The sequence below is a fragment of the Diadema antillarum genome, unplaced genomic scaffold (assembly GCF_040938485.1).
Source record: "Diadema antillarum isolate AM-2024a unplaced genomic scaffold, OU_Dant_1.0 seq00002322_RagTag, whole genome shotgun sequence".
Lineage (NCBI taxonomy): Eukaryota > Metazoa > Echinodermata > Echinoidea > Diadematoida > Diadematidae > Diadema > Diadema antillarum.
This window is the reverse complement of record NW_027272943.1, coordinates 116652-144562: the sequence shown is the minus strand read 5'-3', so window position 1 is coordinate 144562 and position 27911 is coordinate 116652. Positions and strand designations below refer to the sequence as shown.

The 27911-nt window shown below is 40.1% G+C and overlaps 1 protein-coding gene across 1 annotated transcript in view; it reads left to right on the top strand.

Moving 5' to 3' along the window:
- The window catches only part of LOC139714578 (sodium/calcium exchanger 1-like), a 78354-nt gene extending 54989 nt beyond the window's left edge, over window positions 1-23365 (top strand). Inside the window, exons 3-5 of the mRNA XM_071626268.1 lie at window positions 11618-11717; window positions 17393-17659; window positions 21259-23365. Of these exons, the coding sequence (XP_071482369.1) occupies window positions 11618-11717; window positions 17393-17659; window positions 21259-21638 (747 nt within the window). The 3' untranslated portion in view covers window positions 21639-23365. The remainder of the gene's footprint in view (window positions 1-11617; window positions 11718-17392; window positions 17660-21258) is intronic.
- Window positions 23366-27911: the final 4546 nt, after the last annotated feature.

Here is a 27911-nt window from a genome sequence, read left to right as displayed (position 1 = left end):
CTTTTTCGGTTTTTGTTTGTTTGTGTGTGTGTGTGTGTGTGTGTGTGTGTGTGTGTGTGTAGGCCAGGCTCTGTGGATAGGTATTGTAGAATTGCAATGTGAGAATGACCGATAAGAATGGGAGCCGTATGCATTTACTCCATAAACCTAGGTTATTATTATGGTTATGGTAGTATGTCATTTGTGTCCATATGGGACAATGCGAAGCAGAACTCTTGCAGTTGCATTTCTCCAATTGGGATTATGATTGTGTATGGGATTTATATGGAATTGCATTGTTAGCAGAGTTTTGTGTATCACCACAGCCATGGCATATTTATGCATTTGTTAAATGCCTGTGTAGGGTTCATTGTACTTGCAGTCATTATATGATACATGCCCTCCATTTCAATGTTATAGACTTGGAGTCTTCTTTCCAACATTGGGACATTCAAGAAAAGGGAGTTAGCATAGGAATCATTAGGGAGCCAGGAATGTTGTGCCCATCTTTTTTTTCTTCTTATTGACTCGGCTGCTTACAGAGTCTGTTATCGAAATTGATCAATGGGGTCTCTACTGGGGAAACAAGCTAAAAGCAGGTGGGCAGGTGGCTTTGATGGAGGGATGAATGAAGGGGGGGGGGGGACAGGAGGTATGACCAGACATGCTGTCTTTCGTTTGAATCCTCAAGATATCGTGTGTGTGTGCGTGTGCATGTGTGTGTGTGTGCATGTGTGTGTGTGTGTGTGTGTGTGTGTGTGTGTGTAGCAGTATGGTTTCTGTCACTCTCATTTCCAGGAAATCAATGCAGCTGGCTCAACAGAAAGAAGAAACAATCATGTAGATTGATGTTAAAGGTGTTAGAATCATGAATGTGGTGCAGTGCATTTAGGCCTCCCCACCGGCCGTAAACCTCCCCACCGGCCATGCCTCCAAATCCCATGCCCTTTGCTAGATACACCAATGTCTAGACTTGGCCACCTGTGCAAATGCATTGCATACTAGGTCACTTTATGTGCTGAGATGTACGTGTACGTCGCATTATTGGGAGCCAGCCGATATCTGCAAATGCCCCTTTGCTGAATGCGCAGGACAGCTGGAAATGCTCACCCAAAAATGGTTAATATTGTTTTCAAGTGTGCAGAAGTACAGCGTTGGATCCTGTGAGTCCAGCACCACTCTTCCATGCACATGATGTTGAAGTGATAAACAGTGTGGGCAGGACACCCAAAGACTGGATGATGACCCGTCCACCTCCTCCTCCTCCTCCTTCTCCTTCTTTCTCTTCCCTGAGACTTCCACATCTACCAGAGATAACGATAAGCTTTGCCCACCCCCCCCCTTGACTCTTCACACCAGCTGTTTGCCCGGCAACTTCTGTTGACTCTGCACGTTTACTGACTGTTACTGCTGTGGCTGTCAAAAGAGCTGCTACAGTAGCTGTTGACAATCTCACTCTTTGTCAGTTAGGTGAATGGAGGAGGGGGAGGGGAATGGGAGGGGAGGAAAGGGGAATTGGAGGGGGACGGGGAGGGCTTAAAGAAGGGGGAAGGGAATGGAAGGGAAATGAGTCGTGGGTGTAGAATGGTATGACTGGTTCTTTCGTGGCATCTCATCAGTCATGTTTAAGGAATGAAATGTTCGTATTGGTTCTTGCAGATCAGTGTAGATTTGTCAAACGCAGTTCTCCAGTTATACGACTGGCTATGCTTAAATTCACTTTGTAAGCCAAAGTGACATGGAGATGCCAAAGTGTCGAAAGGGAACAACATGAGATTCAAGATGAGATTCAAATAATGCTTCCCTGTCTCAACACTTCTGTAGTTTTGGCAACAAACATGATTTTTACCAAACCTCTATAATAACTGATGAAATGCACAGTGATTGCACAAGAGCACAAATTCCTTAATTATACTACATGAGCTGAAGTAATTCATGCCTCGACAAAGCTCCCCAGTAGCTTGAGTATAGGAAATTTAAAATGATATATTTTTAAAAGTGATCTTTTTGTTCTTTTTATGAAATGTGAATCAGTGTGTTAAATGTATGCAGTTTCCTTATTTTCACTTTTAAAGCTGTTTTTTTTTTTTTTTTTGATCTGTAAAAATGGGCACCCCTCTTTGCACGCCTTGGTAGAGAGCCTTCTGCCCAACTTATGCACCTGCGAATCATGTGAGGCAAGGTCCAGATAGGGAAGGCCAGCAAGATAGTGGAGATAAACTATGAAAGTAGTGTTTCTAATGACATCTGCGACAAGTAGCTGTACATGCCTTCAATGAGGTATAGGGGGTCCCACTTCCATTGCATTAGCATAAAAAATGCAATTCAAGTATCAAAACTCACATTTATATCCCCTTTCACTTATGGACATGACACAAACTAAACACATTGATGTTTAAAGCAGAACTGCTAATGAATAATGTGTATAAACTATTTGTTAATGCAGTTGTACACCAGACAATTACAAGTAGAGATTATAGGTTTAAAGTCAGTATAAAAGTACACAATGTAATAGATACAGTGTGAAGGTACATGATACTCAATAAGTGCGGTCAGACTGGCAAAAGATGGCGAAGTTTAAGATCGTGATCTTTATTAAGATCTCGAAGTTTTGCCAGTGTGACCGCAAACTTCCCGCGAAACTTCTCGCGAAACTTCTCTATGTGTTTGCGGGCGGTGTCTCCGAAGCGCGAGGCCATTGTCATGTACAGATGTGCATTGTTACATCACAATCACTAGCCATCGGACGGCGCACTCTTTCTTGTGCGTGTACGAATGGCCCAAACTTCGCGATCTTAAACTTCTCAATCTTTTGCCAGTCTGACCGTGCCTAATATGACATAATAGTGCAGGAGATGAAAAAAAAAAAGAATGAAGTTTCTTTGCAATTACAAGATCTTACGTTTCTTAGTGGGGGACCTACTCAAAAGGTAATAAGCTTTTGATAGGTCCTTCGGGGCATATGCATCAAGACAAAGAGGTATTACTTCTCTAAATAAAGGCATTTTCTGGGAAAGTAATAGGGGAAAATAAATCCAATCAAAATTACAAGATGTTGAAATGATTTAAGGCCATAGGGAAAACAGACTCTCAGACACTCATGACGTTTATGAATCTTTATATTTAGCACGGCTGAAGTGGAAATCTGACTAGAATATTTCTAGTGAGAGATAAACGTGAATACCGATTTGACAATAACTGGAGAATACTCATTTTCATGATGTCGTTGGTTGAGAAAGATAAGGGCGTTAAGGTGCCACTAACGCCATAGGGTTAGTGGCACTTAACGTTGTAGTGTGTCATTACTTTAGAAATTACATCTGCCTCTGAATGGCAGACTTTATGAGGTCTATGCATGATTGCATCAAGCATGAATATAATACAGCACACATACGATATATACAGATTGTACAATTTTGCTAAGTGACTCTTGGTATTTTTTTCTGTATTAATGCGCTTAGAAGCATCAGTATTAAGCGCTATATAAGTGTTATTTATTATTATCATTATTATTATTATTGATATCTACCAACGATGTACCAAAATTATCCAGTAATGCATTCTTGGATGGAGAGATAGATACATCTAAAGGGAAGAGAAAGAGAGATGAGAGAAACATACAAATATGGTCAGTACTTGAGAGCTACAAAGTCTGTAGATTTGGAATACAAACCAGGGAATAGAAGAATGCATTGATATGAATGTATTGATAGATTTGCAGAGTTTGCTTTGACAGGTTAATGTAAATATATGGGATGTGGTGGCGATTGAATCCTCCTGCAGGTATGCCCAGAGCTCAGTGAGATGGTACGTACGCACATACTGCCAAGTTCAGCCTGTGTACACTATGTCCCCCAAAAAAATTACAACCGGATTTCCGCATTGATAACTTTGAATATGATTAAACTGTCTGAATGCTATTTCAGGGTCTAAAAATATAACATCTTACCTATATTTTACAGAAAACCCCATTTAATTTGGTTAAGTGGTTACAGAGAAGTGTGGATCATTATAAAGCATGTCATGGGTCTGTTTCTTCCAAGTTTAGCACTTGGATGCTCCTGGAATTGCATATTAATGTGTAAACACAATGGACAGAACTTGGAAGGAAGGGATTCCTGACATGCTCTATAAAGATCCTCATTTCTCTTTGACCACTAAAGCAAATCAGATGGGGTTTTCTGTAAGATGTGGGTAATAAGTCATAGTTTCATACCCTGAAATTGTAGTTGGATTGATTCACTATTTTTAAAGTTATCATTGTGGAGGGTCCCGTCGTAATTTTTTTCGCAGGACATACGGTACAATGAATGATACTGATGCAAGTGCAAGCAGTGACTCATGTGTCGTGTACTAACAAACACCTGTTTGAATTTTCCAAGCTGGCATACTAATTTGGAGGAAGTGATGTTGCAGTGCGAGGTGGGACGGACCAGCCTTCTCCTCAAGCAATCCATCAAATGTGAACTTCAGTCATGAATATTTCCTTTCACTGCTGGAAGTCTCTGTATAGCCGATTTATTTGGCTGTAGACAGCATTGAGGCTGGTGAAAGGTTTGTGGGAATTGTCCATCCAGAAAAAAAGGCATGATTACGAGTTTTGTATGACTCATCTTTGACAGGGTGGTGGGAGGATTGGGGGGGGGGGTAGGGGAGGGGTGGAGGGAAGTGAGGAGCAAGATGCTGATCTTGTCACAGGCAAACCTTGTAATATTTTGATATGACTCTGTGAATGCGAAGATATGAAGAACTGCCCTACAATTTAGCACACTTTTTTTCCACATACAATGTTCATTTTTACACTTTGCTCATGCACTTTTTGTACTCATTATTGAACAAACTACTGTACGAGCTGAAATTTTCGTGGTGGTTTTATTTTCGCGAATTTTGCAAATCGCCTTTGAACTGCGAAAATAACAGCACGTGAAAATAACAACGCGCAAATAGTAAGTTCAGTTATTAGACCCTCCTAACCGCGAAATTAACAACACGCGAAAATGTCCTGAAGTAGCAATTCGCAAATATGTCTGTACAAGAAAAATTTCAGCTTGTACAATACTAGTATATCACTACAGAGAATTGTGTTGGTTTGATAGCAAAATGTCTATTAAAAGGCAAACACGTACACAGATAAGAATGCAAATAAATTGATATATGAAGTGAATGAGGTATTTAGGAAAAAATGACATACATATTCACACACATTAAATATGTTTCATTGAAAAGTGAGGGACAAAAAAAAGATGGATGACAGAAATTATAGAAAGATAGTCATAAGTATACACAGTAACACAACGTTTTGTGTTTTAAACCCATCGAGGACGGACTGATTTTGCTACAACACGCATTTCCCTTAGACACCTGCCCGAGTATACTCGGGACTCATCCTCAACGAGTTAAGCATGCGTACTTGAGCCTGGGAGGGTGTAGCTGTACATCGAGTATGTATTATAATAAGTAAATCTCAGCTTATCCCTTCTCACAGCTGAGGTTCGCTTGTTATGCGATGCACTTTGTGAAAAATGCATGACAGATGACTTATTGCATCGGCATTTGAAAGAGAAAAAAAGCCCCCCCAAAAAACTGCCATCCCCCTCCACGGGGGAGCGTATAGAGCGGAGACAGCATACAGATTCCTTTGATGTCTCACTGTGGATGGAAATTAAGTGGAATTTTTCATCACATTGCACTGAAGGTATGGATGATGTCAACCCACACTCCTCTATCACCCTCCCTCCCTTTCAAATACTCTGGGTTTGTTGGGGGGGGGGGGGGGGGGGGTTTCTGTGTGTTTTTGTATGTCCATGCCTGTATGCGTATTTTGCGTGTTTCACCAGAGGTCTGTACAGCAGACCAGAGTGAATGGGTGAGCAGTGCTCAAACGGAAAACAGGATATTATCACACGGATGTGGAATTCTTGGTGGCGAAACCACAAATGCGCGGAGCATACTGTGAATATCTAATGAGCGATTGCCTCAAGGGGGTATGCATGATATGTTCCTTTTTTTTTCGCTCCCCCTCCACACACACACACACACACACACACACACACACACACACACAAACACATTCTTGCAAGATGCTTCCACCAGGGACATGATAGTTTCTCAAGGTAACTGAGCATACTGTAAAAAACAAGGAATGTTCACGTGCATTTTAATTTCGTGAATTTTGTGAGAGCCGAGATAGGCAAAATAAGAATGCACATGAAAGTTCTTGTCTATGCTAAACGCATTGAATGTTAGAGGCTACTCACAAAAATTTCATGCCGCGTAAATATCGTGTTTTATTTGTACAGCATTCCATTATTTGTTTGTGACAAAAATCATTTTTATTCTTTTTTTCTGATAAATTGACTGATTGAAATTTAAACCAATAAAAATATAATTCTTGAATTCAGTCTAATAAGTAAAAAATCAGGCTTCATGTAGTTTAGGTGCAAACACAGTGATCGAGGATACATGTAAATATTTTACAATTTCCCCATTTGAATGGAATGAAATCTATTCACCTAAATACAGGTCCGAAATATGCAGAATGGGGCAGGTCCATTGTATACGCCTAAGGTACCTCTAGGACCTTAAGAGGGCACTTTTTCATTTGTTTTTAGATACTCATATATGCCCCTTGTGCAATGTATACCCGGTTGCCTGGAGTGAAACACTACAATATCCCTGATTGAAGCTGTTAACGAGAGCACGCACACACACACACACACATATATATATATATATACACACACACACACACACACACACACACACACACCCCTATACAGTGCACAATCATGGATGCCCAAAGGTAGCTTTTTTGGACCACCTGCAGCAAAGGAACATAAAGCATGTTTATACCAATACAGCTTCCCATCCTTTTTGCAAGCCAGTCCTGATACTACTAAGTATTTTCATATGGAAGGTGACTAGTGTGGAATAGAAATAATACATCTGAATTCTTACCGCATAATCAGCATGGCATCCAATTGAAAAATAAGAAAGAAAAAAATTGTGTCAATCCATTTTATTGTCAGTATATATCTCTCTATATGGTTTGTTTTGTTGTTCCATGCCACAAAAACTTTGCAAAGACTCATCAGCTAGTCTTATATCTCTACTAAAGCATGGCAAAGCATGGCCCTTTTTCTATGGTGCCTGCTGGGGTTGTAAACGCTGGGGCCCTGGGGTTTGCCCGAGGAAGTAGGCACAAAATGCCTGTAGGTAGAATGTTTACATGTGTGGGAGTATTTGTGTTGGGTCCGACTACCAATTGTGTGATGGCAGAGTGACGAGAGGGTGGGGGTGGGGGTGGGGATGGGAGCAGGGAGGGCTAGGGGATTAGTGTACGGTTAAAGTGGGGGGGGGGGGGAGGGGGTAAAGCATGTGGTCAGAATAAAATATGAATAAGGTATTCACAACTTTTTGGGGGGCATTTTGGCATAGTGGATAAGACTCCCAACTCCCGATCGGAGGACCCGAGTTCAAATCCCGCCCAGTGCTTACGTCCTTGGACAAGATTTTTTTTTCCACTGTGTCCCTCTCGACCCAGGTGTATAAATGGGTACCTGGCAACACTGGGGTAATGATAATAGCAGGGTCCTCTGGTGGAGCAGTGGCAACACTGAAGAGGCTACCCTGGGTAAATAAGACCTTATTATTATTATTATTATTATTATTATTATTATTATTATTATTATTATTATTATTATTATTATTATTATTATTGTTATTATTATTATTATTATCATTATTATTATCATTACCATTATTATCATTATCATGATTATTATTATTATTATTATTATTATTATTATTATTATTATCATTGTTATTGTTATTATTATTATTATTATTATTATTATTATCATTATTATCATTGTTGTTATTATTATTATTATTATTATTATTATTATTATTATTATTATTATTATTATTATTATTATTATTATTATCATTATCATCATTATTATTATCTTTATTACTATTACTATTATCATTAACTTAAGCTGTCTATGCCAGGGGACAATACTGTCCCAGACTTCCTGAAGTAAATAGCGCCCTCCCTGCACTATGCCAGACATGAGATGAAGCCGTCATTATTCCTCTTCTTAATAAAAACAAGTTGTATATACTCATTCAAATCATAAAGACAATTTATTCAATTTAGAATGAAAAAGAAGACTTCCAAGTGGCACATATAGACCATTTATGTGTAGGAGTTCAGTGAGCCATTCATAGATCTACTAACTCTTCATCAAGTTCACTGTACTTTGAGTCATCATTCAAGGCAATAGAAGTGAATTTCTTTTTCCAAGTGAAGAAAGACAAGCTGTTTAGTTTGGTCCTTTGATACACCAAGCCTGCTGGGGGCCCATGCTAAATGGGGAATGCCACAATCATGTGATTTATAGTACTTTTTTAGAGGTGTTCATTGAGGTTCCTTTGTGTTGTGTTCTGACATTCAAATGTGTCTTCACTTTAAAGGCACTGGCCTGGTGTCACCAAAACTTTTGATTATTTTGTTGCCTCTTAGTCATTTCTCAAAGTAATAATCTCATCTGATATCTACAAATGAAAGTGTTATTCAGGAGGAAATTGATTAGAAAGTTCTGCCTTTTTGATAACATGATTATATAATCCACATAGCTTTTTGGGGGTGCATTTAGATGCACCTAGTGCTTTCCAGGTTGACTAAGTTTCTATCATATACAGTCATCTCAGTAAAAGTAAAATTTTATAAAAGAAAAATGAATGTCCTTTGTCATAATTTTTTTCAATGTTGCTTGTGCTCAGTTACTTTGAAAAACACAAACACTTGGATGAATAACTGAAATTTTCTGCTTTAAGAGACATGTTATGTTTTTGCTTCCCAAGTTTGAGTTGATTAATGTTTGTACATTTCTAATCAAAACCGAGAAACACCATTGTAGAGACTTTGGTATTGTTTTGTTTTGCCAAAAGCTATCTCATCAATGAAATTACATGGAAAGAAGGGCATGTTTGTGTGACAGTGGGGGGAGGGGGGATGAGAATAAGTTGACAATATGAGATACCCTTAACTCTTTGTGCATCACAATGTAAACTCCCCGTATGCCACATTATTCTGAAGCCACAGGGCATGGGCACTTTTGGAAAACATTTTGTTTTTCCAAAGTCGTCTAACTTTTTCTCGAAGCAGTTGTGCTGGAAATCCAGTACGGCAAAGTTGTCGAGAAAATTTGCAAGCTTTCCTGTGATGTAAATTTCATGACAAAGCTACATATGGCTATGATGCTTTCCATGCACTGTGGCATACTGCAATTCATTGATGAGTTTGTGCCCAGTTGTGCGCTAGAGCAGAGTATGCGAAGTTAGCAAGCCATCAACAAAGTTGGGTATGGGAACTTGCCACAGAAAGACCGTATTTTCCATATGTTTGTGAAGCAGTATGTGTTTTGTGAAAGCAAAATGTTATAACAAGTGGTGTTTATGAATACTTTTTTAATAGGCAATTTAAATTTTTTGCTTGTTTGTTATTTGGGTTTTTTGAGGGGATGGGGGATGGGTTTCCAGTTGAAGCCTTTTGTTTTTGCTGAAATATTGAGGCAGGGGAGTACAGGCAGTAAATGTCAAGACAGTGTATGTGTGTGTGCTTGTGTGCTCCCATAGCTTCTTCTAAGAGGTATCTGGAGTATTGATAAGGAAGTGGAGTGTTTGTTGGTCCCATGACCCAAGCTATCTCCTGCTTGTTCATCATCTTAACCAAATAAGGTGTGTCCCATAGTGTAATGCTGGGGCTTTAGCATGCCGGCTCCTGCAGTTGTTCTGTTGAGAGTGGGCAGTGGGGCCTTAATACTTCTTCCACTCGATCATTCTCTCTCTCTCTCTCAGCATCCCTCCCCTTCCGTATCCCCCTCCCCCATCTCTCTCTTTGTCTCTTCACGATGCTCTTTGCCCATATTAATTCTTGCATCTAAGTATGTATTTTATGTGTCTTTCTCCCCCTCTCTTTCTATATGTAGCTATCTCTCCTCTTTCTCTATTTTTCCATAGATCTATCTGTTTGTCTGTCTATCTATCTATCCATCCATCTATCTATCTATCTATCTATCTATCTATCTGTCTATCTATCTATCTATATATCTGTCTATCTACCTGTCTATCTATCTATCTCTGACTCCTGTATCTCTTCCTTTTTTTTTGCCTGTCATTAACTCCTGTGTCTGTGTGTGTCTGTCTCATCACTGTCTCTTTCTATTTATCTATCTTCCTTCTCTATCTATCTATCTAGCTACCTATCTATCTATCTATCTCTGACTCCTGTATCTCTTCCTTTCTTTGCCTGTCATTAACTCCTATGTCTGTGTGTGTTTGTCTCACTGTCTCTTTCTATTTATCTATCTTCCTTCTCTATCTATCTATCTATCTATCTATCTATCTATCTATCTATCTCTGACTCCTATCTCTTCCTTTCTTTGCCTGTCATTAACTCCTGTGTCTGTGTGTGTCTGTCTCACTGTCTCTTTCTATTTATCTATCTTCCTTCTCTATCTATCTATCTATCTATCTCTTACTCTAGTATCTCTTTTTCTCTCTCTCCTTCTCTCCATATATTTCTATCTCTCCTTTCTCTGTCTGTTTATTTATCTATCTCTGACTCATGTATCTCCTTTCTCTCTCTCACTCCCACTCTTTCTCCCTCTCTTTCCATCCATGCCATCTCTGGAGTATGGACTGATTATCATAACAGCTGTACCCGATACATACCTTCATGTAGGAGGATGAAGCTGACGAGAAAACTTTTGTCTTTTATGTTTAGCAGAAGCGGAATACGAAATAGGTGCCATGCTCAGATGGAGACTAACATCTCTCTTTCACTAGGATTCTGTATGTGTGTATGTATGTCTGTGTGTGTGTGTGTGTGTGTGTGTGTGCGTGTGTGTGTGTGTATATATGTGCTTGATCTGTTGCTTTTGAGCAGCCTCAACCTTTCCAGGACTCATTGACACGTTATGCCACAAAGTTGAGTGTGGTTTTGATGGTTTTGACGGGTCTAGGGCAATTACCCCCTTGGCAATTACCCCGGGCCCTTCCCCTGGCCCTAATCCTAATCCTAATCCTGAACCTAATCCTAACCCTAACCCAAACTCCTAACACTAAACCTAACCCTAACCCTAGTTTTAACTCTAACCTTACCACTAACCAGTATTTAGCCGGGGGGTAATTGCCCTCTGGGGATAATTGCCCGGATACGGGTTTTGACATATATACAATGTACGGGGATGCTCCACTCCCAAGTTCAAGTTGACTGTTTGAATCAAGTAAAATCAAAGATATCATAGACCGATTCAACCTGGCAGTGTTATTCGCCATTACTGAGTTGTCCCATGTACACATGTGTATGCAAATGCATGATATGTATTGCAACTGGCTGGCGCCCTTTGCAACATGTATCGTTGATTCAGAGTACGCGTGTGTGCATGGGACATCATATGGCTGATTTTACTGCCTGGTCAGATTGGTCTATATGTAAAATGTACATGTATGTGCAATATCTTTTTTAATGTTATATAGAGCATAAAGTGTAGTTTTTCACGGATGGCGCCTTCTATGGAATACTTAATTAATGCAAATTAACGACTCCTGTCTCTCACTCTATCTGCAGAACACGGTTGACAAGTTGATCAAGAAGACCAATGTCTCATCAGTGGTGGGTACTTCATCTTGGAGGGAACAGTTTGCTGAAGCACTCACCGTTAGTGCAGGTACGTAATACCGTATGTAAGGAGAAACTCGAATGTAGGAGTTTCTTCTTCCAACATCCAAGGTGGAAGGAAACATAGAGGTCAAGGCTGCATTTGAGCACTCTAAAGCGAACCAAAGTGAACCGAACCAAACCGTACCGAACTGATGTACTGTGCCAGAGTTGGAGCGTTCAAGCACTCTGTTGAGAAAGCGTACCTCATGAGTTATTTTTAGAGGGGGTCATGCAGTTTGTAGCAAGAGGGTCATTCACCTGGCGTGCTTAAACTAGTTGTCCTGAACAAAGAGAATGAACTCTGTGCATTATAACGTATGTGCATATTCAGCACATTCTTCACACACTAAGTTTGGGTACACTTTTGGAGCACTTTGGAAAGTGGTCCACTTTTGGCTTGGTTCAGTTTGAGCACTCCTTTGGCGCAGGATTGGTACAGGTCAGTTCGCTTCAGGAGAGCTCTCGAACGCACCCCAAGTGTGGAGGACAGCATTCACACTGCATAGAGTACAGTAATCTGCATGTGCGCCACAAGGAAAGGGAGGGCTGGTCTGGGAAGGGGGCTAGGGTGGAGGAGGAGTGGAATATGTTAGAGAAAAGGAAAAGACATACTTTCATATACACAGTGCACATGAAGAGATTAATTTCTCTTCAGCAAATGATGTCACACATCTTTTCCTTTTTTTCTCTTTTTTGTCCCCGCCGAACGAGTTCGAGCAGGGGACTATGAAACGGGCTCCGTACGTGTGTGTGTCTGTGCGTCCGTCCGTGCGTCCGTCCGTCCGTGCGTCCGTGTGTGCGTCCGTGTGTGATCAAAATGTTCAATTTGCTACTTCTCTGTCATTTATGAGCCAATTATGATTCTGTTTGCTTTATATGATAGCACTACATGGGAGCTTTAAAACTTCTACACAGAATTTCAGTTGTGACCTTTGACCTTGACCTTTGACCTATATTATACATTTTGCTACAAAATGCTACTCCTTCGCCATTTCTAACCCGATTTAGATTCCGTTTGCTTTATGTGATGGCACTAGGTGAGGGCTTCAAAACTTCTACACAGAATTTTGACCTTTGACTTCTTTGACCTTTGACCTTGATTTTTGACCTATATTGTGCATTTTGCTACAAAATGCTACTCCTTCGCCATTTCTAACCCGATTTCGATTCCGTTTGCTTTATGTGATAGCACTAGGTGAGGGCTTCAAAACTTCTACACAGAATTTTGACGTTTGACTTCTTTGACCTTTGACCTTGATTTTTGACCTATATTGTGCATTTTGCTACAAAATGCTACTCCTTCGCCATTTCTAACCCGATTTCGATTCCGTTTGCTTTATGTGATAGCACTAGGTGAGGGCTTCAAAACTTCTACACAGAATTTTGACGTTTGTCTTTGACCTTTGACCTTGATTTTTGACCTATATTGTACATTGGCTACAAAATGCTACTCCTTCGCCATTTCTAACCCAATTTCAATTCCATTTGCTTTATGTGATGGCACTAGGTTAGGGCTTCAAAACTTCTACACAGAATTTTGACCTTTGACTTCTTTGACCTTTGACCTTGATTTTTTACCTATATTGCACATTTTGTTACAAAATGCTACTTCCGGCGGGGACATATATTACGCACCGCGTAATTTCTACTTTTCCTTGTTTCTTTAAGGATTAAAAGTGACCATGTGAAGGTAAACCCGGAAAATTTCATCATCCAGACACATTTTTTGGCAGAGTCTTTCAATACCGGTATATTGCAGGCAAATTCTGGATAGTGGAAGATAAATTTTGAGCCCTTCTGAAAACTAGGTTTTAGCTTTAAAATGGGAGGGGGGGGGGGAATACCTGATTTTGGGGAAGATATGGACTGTACGTCATAGAACACATTTCTGTAATGTGCAATTGGATGGAAATGTAATCAAGGAGGCATAAGGTTAAGGTTCAATGTCACCTGACATTTTGACAGACCAATGAAAATTGTCCACACATCTCTATTTGTCTTGCTGCCCAGTCCAGAATGGTGTCTGATGAAGTCATATTTCTCTACTTTGACCTTCAACTGTTCTTGTCATCAAGCCACTTTTACCTCTGTCAAAAATGAATAAATAAATAACTATAAATATGAATAAATAAGTAAATAGATAAATGAATACATGAATACATGCATAAATACATATATAAATACATACATAAATAAATATATGAATACATGAATTATACATGCATAAATACATATATAAATACATAAATGAATAAATAAATAAATAAATGAATAAATAAACACATGAATGATAAATAAAGGCAATCTGTGGATTATAGGGAAAATGTTCTAGAAAATGGGACAGTCAGTTGCCCCCCCCCCCCCCCCCCCCCCCCCCCCCCCCCCCCCCCCCGGTTGATGTAAAATATAATGGCATTGCCAATACTGAGCTTGCTTTCTTTTGCACCAACAAGTCATGCCTCATTTGAAAGGACCCCAAAAGTTGCACACGAGGGCAGAGCCATGCTAGTACAGTGTAGCAATGCAAAGCAATGCAAATGATGCTGAACGGTCAGATCTAGATTCACACATTAATGATTAACTCATCATAACTCGATGTGAAATATCAGATCTATGCAATTGCCACCACTTGTCACCTGCTGGAAACTCCATGATATAGGCAAATATTGAGTGTTGATGATTTTTTTTTTGAACATAGCTTCCTGTTGGATAACAAATCAATGTGTACTGCCAATATTTCTTTTCTCTTTTTTTAAATTCATTATCATCATTTTTTTTTTTTTTTTTTTGGGGGGGGGAGGAATAACATAAACCCTTTACCTGTAGTGGATGCTCTACTCACACCAGGGTGAGGAGTATTACATAAGTTTTCGCAAACAGGTCATGAAAGAAAAGGGAGAGAGTAACCAGGAAGAGTAGGAAGTAGGAGAATGTGACTGCAAGTGTATACCAGTGCAGTACAACATTTACATGTATATATATGCAATCACTCGAAATCAAGCGTCATGTGCTCTAGTGAGGGTATTGTTCAACACTTGGTTTCTAGATGTGGACAGACAAATATGTATCGGAGTCCTCTCTAGCATCTATTTCTACACAAATGTCAGAGGGCTTTGGCCCCCTATTAAATTACATCCAATCTCGGCTGGAAGATCGTATCTGAACCACATGTTATTGTCTCTTCGTTCCCCCCATCCTGCCCCTTACAACCAGCCCAGTATCAAAATCGGCCCTCCCTTCTTCTTTTTTTTTTCCAGGTCAATTGGAGGGAGAGCAGATTGAAATTGGCAATTTGAAAATTTATGAACGTCTGAGCGTACCGGTGTGATGGGGTCGTTCGATTCGCATGTAGATGCGGCTTGTCGAGATGTAGAAATTGAGGTTGATGTTACCGTGGTAGCTGTTCTCCTGCTCTTAAAGAAACATGTTAACCCATGGAATGTGCATTGAAAATATTTTTTTGGGGGGACTGTGATTATTGAGAAGACAAGTTGTCAATGGCATGCGTTTCTGTAAAGACACCTGATGATTTTAATATCTTGCCCTTTCTTTATCTCTTCTTCCTCTTTCTTTCTCTGTTTTATGTCTGAGCTGTCTATCAGCTAGTGATCCCTATTCTTATTTCCCTTTGCAGAATTTAGGAGTATACTTTAGGAAAATACAACTAAACAAAACAAAGATGAAAATGATGTTTAAGTAGTCATTTTGGTTAGAAGAAGGCATGTACTGGTACAGGTGCTCTTTCTTTTCTTTGTTATCTGTGATATTTGGCCAAGAGATTATACGATTTGTTGTTGTTGTTGTTGTTGTTGTTGTTGTTGTTGTTGTGGTTGTTGTTGTGTGGTTGTTGTGGCTGTTGTTGTTGTTGTTGTTGTGGTTGTTGTGGCTGTTGTTGTTTTTGACATGCAGAAAACTTTCATCAGTTGGGGAGATCATACAATAGGAGATTCAGGCTTCTACAACCTGTACACTAAAGGTTGGTAGAAGCCTGAATCTCCTGTTGTTTTTGGCATGTAGATGAACAGAGAATTATTTTCACAAAGAGCTTGTGTAAACACAAAGAGAGGTTTCTGCTGTACTCAATTCTCCATGAGCAAGATCGCCTCTTCATTCTGTGTTTGCCTTAGATTAATTCGTCGGTTGAGAATGAGAAGGGCGTTCAGTTGTCTTGAACACTATGGGTTTAGTGGCTACTTAACACCCTTATCATTCTCACATGACAAATTAGAAAAGGAGGAAACAGCTTGGAAAATTTGAGCCTGTCACCTACTGCTTGCTAGGCTGTGGTGCTACCTTCTTAGCTGAAGCCAGTTGGTGGTAGTGGCATGAAGAACTGGAAACAAATAACCAATGCCTCCACCATTTTTCTGTTTCCTCTTTGGTCTAATTGTGACCGTGCATCACAAAGCCAACAAAAAGTCGCCAGACATGGATTTTTAGTTACGGGCAGATTCTGAAAGAGCAGACTCTAAGTTTTAAAATGATGTATAACTCTATTCAAATGGACTCCCCTAACCTACGTAAATACCGGAAAAAAAGCACACACTCTGGAAAAGTGTGAATTGAGAAAAGAGGCTCTGAAGTACAGGGTCTATTCAAGCGCTTAATAATCTTTACCAAGCTGTGCTAGCTGTGCCATGAAAGGGACAAAACACAGGTTGTAAACCACCGGAGCAACAACAATAAAGTTATTATCAGATTTTGCTAAAATTGAGCATGTTCTATAAATGCATTCTATCCATGATTAATGCTAACTTTCAAAGCATTTCAAAAGTTATTAGACTTGAAAGTGAAGAGTGTGCAAAGGAGTTCAAGAAATGAAAAGCAGCCTGTAAGACATACCTGATTATTCTACTCTCCCCCGAAAAGAGGTTGTAGAAAAACTGCTGAAAACACTCTTTCCCATTCATGTTAAGATCCCAAACTAAAGAATAATGTAGAAGAAGGAGAGCTCTTTCAGAAAATATGAACAATTCGAGATTGACTCGGTTGAACCATTTCACCTTTTTTGACTCCTCACGTAAAATCAAGGGGTGCGACTTTTTGTTTGTTTTGTGATGCACAGTCACAATTGATAATTCATGAGTGCCCAGAGAGACATGTTTAGTGAGCAGAACATGATTGGTGTAAATTCCAGGCTTGTTTCTCCTTTCTCAATAGATCTTTTATCAAATTCAGATCAAACATGTGATCTCACTGGCATGAGCTACAGCAAGAACCTCTGTTCATGATTTATTTTGTTGTTTGCAATCTCTGCTTTTCTCTGTGGCATGATGAATTCAAGGAGAAGGGTCCAATATTATGCCATGTACTTTTACAGTCCAGATTGAAATTTTAGTCTCTAAAGATTTGCAGCTATTCAAATGCAACGAAGGAAACTACAGCACAGAAAAACTAGTCTGCAATTGGTCTAGCATCTTTCTGTGTTGATCCTCAGTCCATTCCAGTTACCGTAGGTGCATCAAAGCCTGTTAAACAGCAAGGGTAACAGAAATTATGTCCAGAACAATAATGGTGCGTGTGTGTGTGTATGTGTGTAATTAGGTGCCCTCTTTGAGTATAGCCATTTTTTCAGTCTGTCACTTTGATCCAGTGCATGGTAGTGTTTGAACTTTTGTTGAACTTTGTCTGAATCTTTTCCCTCACTCTCATGATGTACCTGTTGTTGCCCCCGGAAACCAGGTGACGATGATGCAGATGGGGAGGAGAAGCTGCCGTCCTGCGGTGACTACGTGATGCACTTCTTGACCATCTTCTGGAAGATCCTGTTCGCGTTCGTCCCGCCGACCGACATCGGCGGTGGCTGGGCGTGCTTCGTCGTTTCCATCCTTATCATCGGCGGCCTGACCGCCGTCATCGGTGACCTCGCCTCGCACTTCGGCTGCACCATCGGCCTGAAGGACAGCGTGACGGCCATCTCGTTCGTCGCCCTGGGAACGAGCGTGCCAGGTTAGCTCCCTGATCGAATGAGCCAGCGTACGGTGTCCTCTATTGGACATTAGTGGACAATTTGACTCTTTGTATTTCATTTTGTTCTCTGCTTTGTACAAATGCCTATAATTACAAATGCTTGTTGCTGACAGTATCGTTGAATCATATCCCAAGCCTTGCACAAATGCAAAAAATCCTGAAGGCTGCCAAATGTAGAGTCTCATAGCATGAAGAAGTTAGAGGGTAGAGGAAACAATACATAAGGGGGGAACAGATTAAACCTTATTCCCTAATATACCTGCCACAGGTCATAGAGAGAGATACAAAAATGGGGGACTTCCAATCAAACCTGTAGTTGTTTGTCAATCTAGAGAGTGCAATTTCCAAGCTAAGTGGCATTTTGTTTTGTTATAGCGTAAAAAGTGTACTCTTTGGAAAGGAGGGAATGGAATATACACTCATTCACTTATAGAAAATAGAAGGGAACAGATGATTCTGGGAGTTACGGAGGGTTTGTTACAGGAAACACTGACCCCTTCACTTCCAATTTCTTTGGTTTATGTAAATCATGACTTGGAAAGAAATTCAAAGGTAGCAAGCTGGAATGGTAATTCACAAATCTCTTGTTTCCCCCCCCCCCCCTTTTTACAAAAGGTCCAGCAAAAGTCAACAGCCGTGTATTCTCATGCATTGATGGGGCATTCTAGAACAACATTCACACACACACACACACACACACACACACACACAAATCAATCATTAAAAAGTGGGCTGTGTGGTGAAAATGCACCTTCATTAGCTTGCAGTACTTTAGTATGACTGTTTATGTAGTGAGACATGCATTGCGTGATATCGCTCCCTTCAGCAGTGAGGCTAGCACAGCCTAATTCACACATTGTACAATGAACTTGCTTTGTTGTTTGGTGACGGACCAGGATCCCCCTTCTTTCTAAACCATCTGGGGGATCTGAGGATCTAGACCTGTATTTTGTCACAAAGGCAAGCAAAGAGTTTTCACAGAATCTGGAACCTGCAATCCAGAATCTGAAATCTGGAATTCAGAGTTTATTTTGAAATATGGAGTGCATGGCACATATCAAAGTTGTAAAGCCATTGATTCCTGTAGGAGAAGCCTTTGCCAAGTTTCTTTTATTCATGATCGACCTTGCCGCCACAGTCCGTACATAAAACTCTCTTCCTAATACATTCCAGCTATCAAAGCAATACGCAGTAATATTTCTGAGATTAACAGAGAAAAAAATATCAAAGGTCATCATTCTAGCTTTGGCTGAAGGAAGTTTGCAATCAGAGATGCTGCTTTGATACTCCCACCATATGATTTATCCAACAAGGCAAGTGCCATAATGTGTCTCGCCCATTTGCGTACAAGAAATTGTAAGCAAATGGGATATAACAGATTCAAAAAAGAGATATAAAAGGGTAAAAATTCAAGGCAAAAAAGAAACGTGCCATAAAAACTTAACATTGGGCCCTTAAAATTCGACGACCCCTGCCTGTGACCTTTGACCTTGTGGAGACCATCCACTGGCCAAGGGACATCTACCATCCAAGTTTGGTCAAAAACGGACCTTCGGATCAAAAGTTATGACCCATAATAGAAACACACCATAAAAACTTAACATTGGGCTCTAAAAGTTTGTTGACCCATGCTTGTGACCTTTGACCTTGTAATGCATGCCGTCAATCCCTTGTTTGAGGCGAGACCCCACTTCCACGAAGCTGATGGGGTGCTATACCTCGCTAAAGATTTTTTGTTTGGGAGTTGGGAGTCGAAGTATTTGTCCATTGCAAATTAACTTTCTGCTCAGGCGTGACAAACCTGGAGGCCAAGCCAGGGTTTAATGACTCCAGCAGCTGTCGTATTACGTAAGAGCATGATAAGGATATCTGCCTGTGGCAGACCATTCAAAGTGAACTCAATTTTCTCTATCCTTTCTAAAGTTCTCAATTTTATATTCTATTGAGAAATTCTATGGTCATCCATTTTACATTTCGAGCGAAAAAAATTGACCCATAAATAACGAAAATACAGGAATAAGAAGGAGAGCATTGTAGAAGTTTGTCGACACACACACACACACACACACACCATGGAGCTACATAGCCCATGGAGCTACTTAGTGCATAGCCCATGCCAAAACCAAAACAATCTCCTCCTCTCGCGGGTGCCCCCCCCCCCCCCCCCCTGGCGCTGTGACGATGACTGATGCTTAGATTAGGCCAGGGTCAAGAAACAGGTGTTTTATATCTTTGGTTTTTAAGTCATTGATTGCCAAGATATACACTGGCATTATTTACGGGGGTGTAGCCTCTTCAAACAAGAGATTTGCGTCATGACCATCCACTCCCCAAGGGACATCTACCATCCAAGTTTGGTCACAAATGGAGTTATGGATCAAAAGTTATGACCCATAATAGAAACGCGCCACAAAAACTTAACATTGCGCTCTAAAAGTTCGTTGACCCCTGCCTGTGATCTTTGAGCTTGTGGTGACCATCCACTCCCCAAGGGACATCTACCATCCTAGTTTGGTCACAAATAGAGTTATGGATCAAAAGTTACGACCCATAAATAGAAACGCACCACAAAAACTTAACATTGCGCTCTAAAAGTTCGTTGACCCCTGCCTGTGACCTTTGACCTTGTGGTGACCATCCACTCCCCAAGAGACATCTACCATCCAAGTTTGGTCACAAACGGAGTTATGGATCAAAAGTTATGACCTATAATAGAAACGCGCCACAAAAACTTAACATTGGGCTCTAAAAGTTCGTTGACCCTTGCCTGTGACTTTTGACCTTGTGGTGACCATCCACTCCCCAAGGGACATCTCCCATCTAAGTTTGGTCACAAACTGACCTATAGATCATAAGTTATGACCCATAATAGAAACGCGCCATAAAAACTTAACATTGGGCCCTAAAGTTCATTGACCCCTGCCTGTGAGCTTTGACCTTGAGGTGACCTTCATATATGGTAAAATGTGAAACTTTGTATGACCCCTCTTCCCTCGAAGTTTGATTGCAATTGAAGCCCAGAGTAAAGAGTTATTAAAGTTTTTGTAGCATTACGGACAGACGACAGACGGACGGACTGACGACGGACGGACAGACGCCGCAGGCAATCCCTTAGTCTCCCCTCACCTCCGGTGGGCTCAACAAAAATGCAGACATTGAAAGTTGTTGTCATGGTTTCATCTAAGCCACAAAATCATTTACTGTAAAACGAGGAATGTCCGTGTGCATTTTAATTTTGCAAATTTTGCAAGTGCCAAGATTCGCAAAAATAAAATGCACGCGAAAATTCTTGTCTACACTGTTTGCATTGAACGCCAATGGCAATTCTCGAAAATTTCATGCCATGAAAAAGGCTGTCAGCTCCAATTCATGAAAATTTAATGCCGCGAATATATCAAGTTTTACAGTGATGTCCACAGTAGTGACTCCTCTTTCTAACAATTTAACAAGCTCACAACATATCGTCCATTAGGTGTATTGCCCTTTTCTCACCCTGGCCATTGTTTTATGTAAAGATTAATGTAGCAAAACTGTTCTCAGTTTTACTTTTGTTTGTGTTTTTGTTTTTCTGTGCATAGATACATTTGCCAGCAAGACAGCAGCCGTTGGAGACAAATATGCAGATGCAAGTGTAGGCAACGTGACGGGGAGCAATGCAGTGAATGTGTTTTTGGGTATTGGTGTGGCGTGGACCATTGCTGCCATATACCACGCTGTAAACAATAAAACCTTCAAAGTGGAACCTGGCTCGCTGGGGTTCTCTGTGACAATATTCTCAGTGTTTGCAATCATAGCCATAGCGATCTTGCTGCTCCGGCGGCGGTTGCCCGGCATAGGAGGCGAGCTCGGGGGATCCCGCACCCCGAAGATTGTGTCGTCGGCGATCTTTGTGACTCTGTGGCTGCTGTACTTAATCCTCTCCAGTCTGGAAGCGTATGGATTCATCAAGGGCTTCTGAGCTCCTGCCAGCCTCCGATTCCTTCTCCGTCGCTCTACAGAAAAAGACATGCTCGCACAGACTGGATGTGCTTTGACTGGCACAATAATGCACAGTATGCCAGCCGGTGGGGAAAGCGCTGGGTATAGCCTGTCTCTCTGCCACCTTTCTTTGGACAGGTTGATGCGGTCACCATGACAACAGCCCCAGCATCCTTAACCATTACTTGCAGATGAAGAAGACTGATTTGGAACATGGAGAATGTGATCCCACAAAAAAAAGACTCCATGTGTGGTCTGATGGGCCTGTGTTTTGGTGCAAGGCAGGTGGAGCAACCGAAAAACGGAATCAAGATCTATGCATATTGGGAAAACCTGAAGCGGGAGTGGTGGGCAGGAGTGGTCAGTGCGAGATGAAAGTCTCGCCAGGAGAGACATGGTGTCATGGTAACCAAGTTTTGCTTTGGGAACCAGGACGCTCGATGTGTGAGACAAAATTAAATCTGACTAGCAAAGGGAAAGGACAGGTGGATGTTATCTTTATCTCAAGGGCAGGCATACACTGGTTCACCCCGCTTCAGAAATCAATACCTATCGGAAGTCTAAGACATTTATAGAATGCCTGTAGAAGAAGTATATTAGGATTAGATCAGATAGACAGCTAGGCCATGCTGGAACAGGTGGCAGACCTGAATAATTAGAATATCGATTGCTCATAGTACCACAAGTATCCCAGTAACCAGTTTTGACTGCACTAGATAAGAGTTTATTACAGACCAGTCTGCTACTGAACAGAGATACCAGGTGCCGTATGGTATACAAGTTTTTGATAATGTAAGCATTCTTTCTGTCACAGCGAAAGGCAAAATTGGTAATTCCATTGAATTCCACTGTTGTCCCTTTCAAAATTTTACATCTCTCCGGAAATGGAGCATAGTTACTCATCCCCATTCTCTGATTTCGTATTGTAGTGCGATTTTTTGCTGGAAGTAAAGGCAAAAGTAACATTTTGTACCGAGTGGAACAATTTTGTATCTGTGTTTAGCGAATACCGCTGGGAATGCATGAACAAGTACACACGAAAGCTAATGCACCAACAGTAGAAAGGATACGGGGACAAAGTAAAAATCCATAAGGCTTGTGTTCACAGGGAACAATGCAGACATTACTGTGTCTAACCATTGTGTACCATGGAGATAACAGAGACACAAGTTGCTCGATTCATGTGTACCTGTATTGTCACTTTCTCTGCACCGCATACTTTTTAACTTTACATCATTTAATGAATAAATACTGCCGGCAGGTTCACCTTACTTTTCAAAAGCCTGCGCTCCACTCAATTAACTCTTTAGGGAAAGGTATCATATGTGGCTTTAGAAGTATTCTTACAGAAATGGCAACCCCTACTGTGATTCATGTCTGTACCACCACAATTATAAGTTCTGTGGCACGGAAACCATCCCAGTAAAGATTGTTGCAGTCGTCCACGATTTGCAACAAATGTTCCCATGGCAATTCAGAAAGGAATTACGCACTGTGTTTCCAGGCATCAATCAAGGATTGTAGTGATAAACAGTCCATTCCCCATTTTGATGTACAAAAAATTTCTGGGTCTAGACCATGATCTGGATCACTGCCACAATTTATTCATCTGATTCCTTTTGTCACTGTCAAATAACGTAGAAAATTTCCTCCCAATTCGTCTATAAATTTGTGAGTTATTGTGCAAACAAACAAACAAACAAACAAACAGACGAATAAACCAGCTTAAATTATTATGCAAACAGACGAACAAACAAACCAGTGCCGGCAAAAACATAACCTCCTTAGCAGAGGTAACAAATATGCAAACCTGAAAAAAACAAAACAAAAAAAAAAAACACAGCAATGGACAGGATGGTCCTAGGTATTTCTACAAGCAATCTGTTGACCCTCATCATATTGTCCTTTAGCAGAGTGAAATATCACAGTAAACCCACAGTGTTTGGATCAACATGTGTTTCAATTTAGATTTTAATACATTAACTCTTTTCCTGCCAAATGCAATACAATCACTTTTGGGGAGTTATGGTTGATAAATAAGTGACTTAGGGTATTAAAGTTGGATGTTTTATTTTCTGTAACTATGGACTGTTTTTAATGGTCCAACAGGAAAAAAAAATTATATCAGTACCAAATTTTCAGTGCTTGGTTTGCAATATAAGTATTAATGCCAGTGTACATGCAGTTTCAGCAATTATTTATTGACATAATATATTGTTATTTATTATAATGGAATATTTTAAGTATTCGGCCTTTGTAGGTGGGTCTAACATTTTCTTTGAAGTGCAATTTATTTTTTCTTTTTTAGTGAGTATGCCAACATAATCTTTAGATTTCCAGCAGTTGAATGTACAAACATGGTAGTGCTTTCTGTACCAGGTAACTGCCATATTCAGGGTTTTCGTGATGTGTGCTGCTCAAAGCGTACTGTGATTTAAAGAGAGGTGTGGAATTGCTAATGACTGGCCTCACTTGAAATGTGAGGAGTGTTTTGTCTTTTCTATATACATCCAAAGAGTTTGCAAGGGAAGGAGAAGGCATGTCGAGTTATTGCACTGTCCAAACTTGCTCTTGCCCTTTAACACCACAATATACTTTGGTTGGATGTTGACGTACAATGTATTTGCATTTTTTTTTTTTCAAAAATGTAATGATCTGGTTCAATAGTGGCAGTTGGATGAAAGATATTTCTAGCGATTTATACTCTTATAACGTACCACATGAAAAATAGTGATATACTATGTAACTTATACATTGTCAATACTTCTGTTATTTTTTTCTTTTCCATATTGGACTGTAATTATTACCAGACTATCTGTTCTGTTCATGTCGTGTGCACTGAAAGATTGTCCAATTCTTGTGTGAATTTCCCTCATAATTGACATTTCTTTCATTATAATTTTTGTGGGGAAAAGATGAGCGAATCGTACATGATTGATTTGTATTCTTTTTTTCGTTTTTTTTTTGTGTGTGTGTGCGTGTGTGTATGTGTGTGCATATGTGTACTTGCATTGTGTAAATAGCTGTATTCCCATGCATCAAATGTACATACAATCCCAGGCACTAGGGATGACATGAAAGTTTAGGTAAGTCGGAGTGTTACTTTCTGTTTGATAAAAATATTCAAAAATTTCAGTGAAAACAAGCAGGATGTGAGCGATGAAAAGAAAATCGTAAGGCAAAGATGAATGATACACACGTGCCAACTGCGTCAAGCAGTTGCTCGTGTAGAAGCCTTGAGAAAAAAAATAGGATGTATTTTCTTTCTTTTCATTGTACAGAAAACACACTTATTGGATGCATTCCATGAATATGGGGGAAAAAGTGCTGAGAAATTATCACCCACCACAATCACCAATGACACTAATGATTTGTGATTTGACCGTTTCACTGAGAGTTTCATAATAATATCAATTATCTCTGACATAAAGCCGAGTTTATGCCTAACTACATCAGTTCCTCTGTTTACCAAAGGAAAAAGGCAAGCAATTCTATATGTGAGCTTTAAGCAACAAAATGTTGAAGCATGATGAGCATGCAAAGAATCTAGACATTTTGCTTTCGTACTTCAGGCATCTTCCAGTGAGAAACAATGGCAGCTTTTGACAAGGGTATCATTATGGTCTTTAGAAAAACAAAAATTGCACAGCATCCAGCGATCACAGTCCAATCTAGTTTAGCTGCAGCAAGAGCATGGCCAGACCCAGATTTATGTACTGGTATATTTTTTCCGTTTTTTCCTTTTTGGTGATGGAATTGACAAGATAAACCCAAGAGGAGTCACATTCTGACATGCGCAGAAAACATATCAAAGAGATGTGAGGGGGTCTCATGAAAACGACCTGAACACTGTGGAAATTAATATCAAGTATGTTGCGGACTCTGGATTTGTTTTCAGACAACACATCCAGAATGTTGTAGTTGCAATTTAAGGGTAAAATGTTTTGGTACTGTATCTATTTGAATTGCAGTGATATGATATGTTTACTACTCATACTTACTTTATGTGTTTCATGTTGTATCCAATGACAAGTATGCCAGAGGCATGTTTCATCTGACCTGTTTTTTTTTTCTTTGTTTGTTTGTTTGTTGAAACATGTTCAGGTTATCCTTGTTTAATTTTTCCATATGTAAGATCATTTTTGGAAAATCACGTGGGAAGCAACATGTGCTTTTCTCTCTTCCGACAGCATGTACTAAATGTAAATTGGTGAGAGCACAAAGTGTTCCTTTTTTTAGTGGACATGAGAAGGGCTGGTGTACAAATTACTACCTCTGTTCAGCCATCTCAACTGAGGGATATTATGGTAGTCTTATTTATTCATCTTTTTTTTTCTTCAGGTTGTTCTTTTTTATGCATTCGCCGACCTTTTTTTTTTTCTTTTTCGGCTCAGCCAGTAGCAAGTTTTGACACTCGGTGCAGTTGTGGAAGTAGTAGCTGCTTCTAGGTCCAACATTGTGAAGCAGTTACAGCCACCACTATGGCAGAGGTACAGACTGATAGATTAATTTGTTAATTCATTAATCACTTCATGAATGTTTGGTAGCTCTGCATTATTAGTACCTTCAGATGTATCTATCGCATGCAGCATGGCGTCCTCGCCATTTGCAGCTCTGTTGCGTTTCAAACTGTGAAATCATTATCGCTAGTACACGCATGGGGGATCTGCGTCAAAAGTAGCCACGTAGTAGAACAAAATGGGGTGTTTGGTAAATAAAGTTTCCCAAATGATAATGCTCACGATATGTCCATGAAATGCACCTCACAATTACGCTGCAGTATGTCTCCATGAACAAAGTGAAGAGAGAAAGGAGGCAAAGAATAACAAGTTATCTCTCACCGAACACATCAGCAAAACCATTAAGACCATTGACAGCAGTAGTAACAGATGTGCCCTATGCCTTATAGGGGGGTACTTTGGCTTTTTCAAATTGTTCTCCTCCCCCCCCCCCCCCCCCCCCCCCCCAACATTTGTGGCTGGTATGCAGAACGGGTGTGCCATTTCTGGTTGCTTATCCCGGTAGTTGCGAGTGTATGATGCCGTGAAACAAGATCCTTTGGGGTTATTTTCTGGCTTGAAGTTGCTGAACATGCTCTTGTAAAAATATTGGGAAGGAGGGTGGGGTGGGAAACCTGGATCAGATACTTATTGTTTAACTTTACAAGGGGTATTATATATATTGACACTCGCCTGTTGTGACTTGTTTTCACATCTTGATGTTCTCATCATTTTAATACAGCTGACGTGAGCACGATTAATGATGGATGTGTGAAGGTATGCAAGGGCTTTGGTCAATATTACAAAAAATTTTACAGTTTCATTACTTTTATTGTGTGTGTAATGTCATCTACATGATTCATTGCAAGTGACGATTTTCAAATTCGTCGGTCATGTTCAGTAAAGAAGCTAACATGCCTGCTTTACTTTACAACCGTAATAGTGACCGTGCATCACAAAACCCACAAAAAGTGACAAAGGTTGATTTTCAAGTCGGCTTGAGAATGGCCGTACTTCGGGTCAACAGTGTCCATTTTTCAATGTCCATTTTCAGGTTTAGTTTTTAGTTGTTGTTTTTTCTTTAAGGGTAACCCTTCCTTACTTGCATCTGATGTTCGGAAACATGGAATTATGTACAAAGTGTTTTTCACTAGTCACTGTTGTGCAATGCCATGTTTTAGGGTTGAACTTTTTCCTCCTTGTTTTCTACGGTCACGGTGCATTAAAGTGTTAATGAAAACTCACAAAAACTAAGTAATATAAACAGTGGTAGCTCTGAAACTCTGATATGGTCGTGAATAGACTGTGCTTAACAAGTACAAAAGGATTCAGGATTATCTGATAATCCCTATCAGGGGCGGATCCAGGAATTCTGTAAAGGGGAGACGCAACTAATACTAGTAGTTCTGGTGCCACTTCCGGGTTTCATTTCATTTTTTTCTTTTTATTTCTTTTGTTTTTAACGAAAAATAAAGGGGGGCGTGCGCCAGTTGCGCCCCCCTCTGGATCTGCCACTGCCTATGGTAATACAGTCCTTAAATCATTAGCATATAATTCTAAATCCCTTTTCTGCCCAATGTATGGGATAGCAGGCTTCAGTAAAACCCTGGACTTCGAATCCTCTCAGAAACATTCTAGTACATGTGTAGTTTGGACTTTCTTTCTCGTAAAACTAAGCAGGTGGACAGCTGTCCAGTTTGGACAAGTTATAAGTTATTTTTAAGACCAAGAATGCCTTCTTCACCCAGACTCAA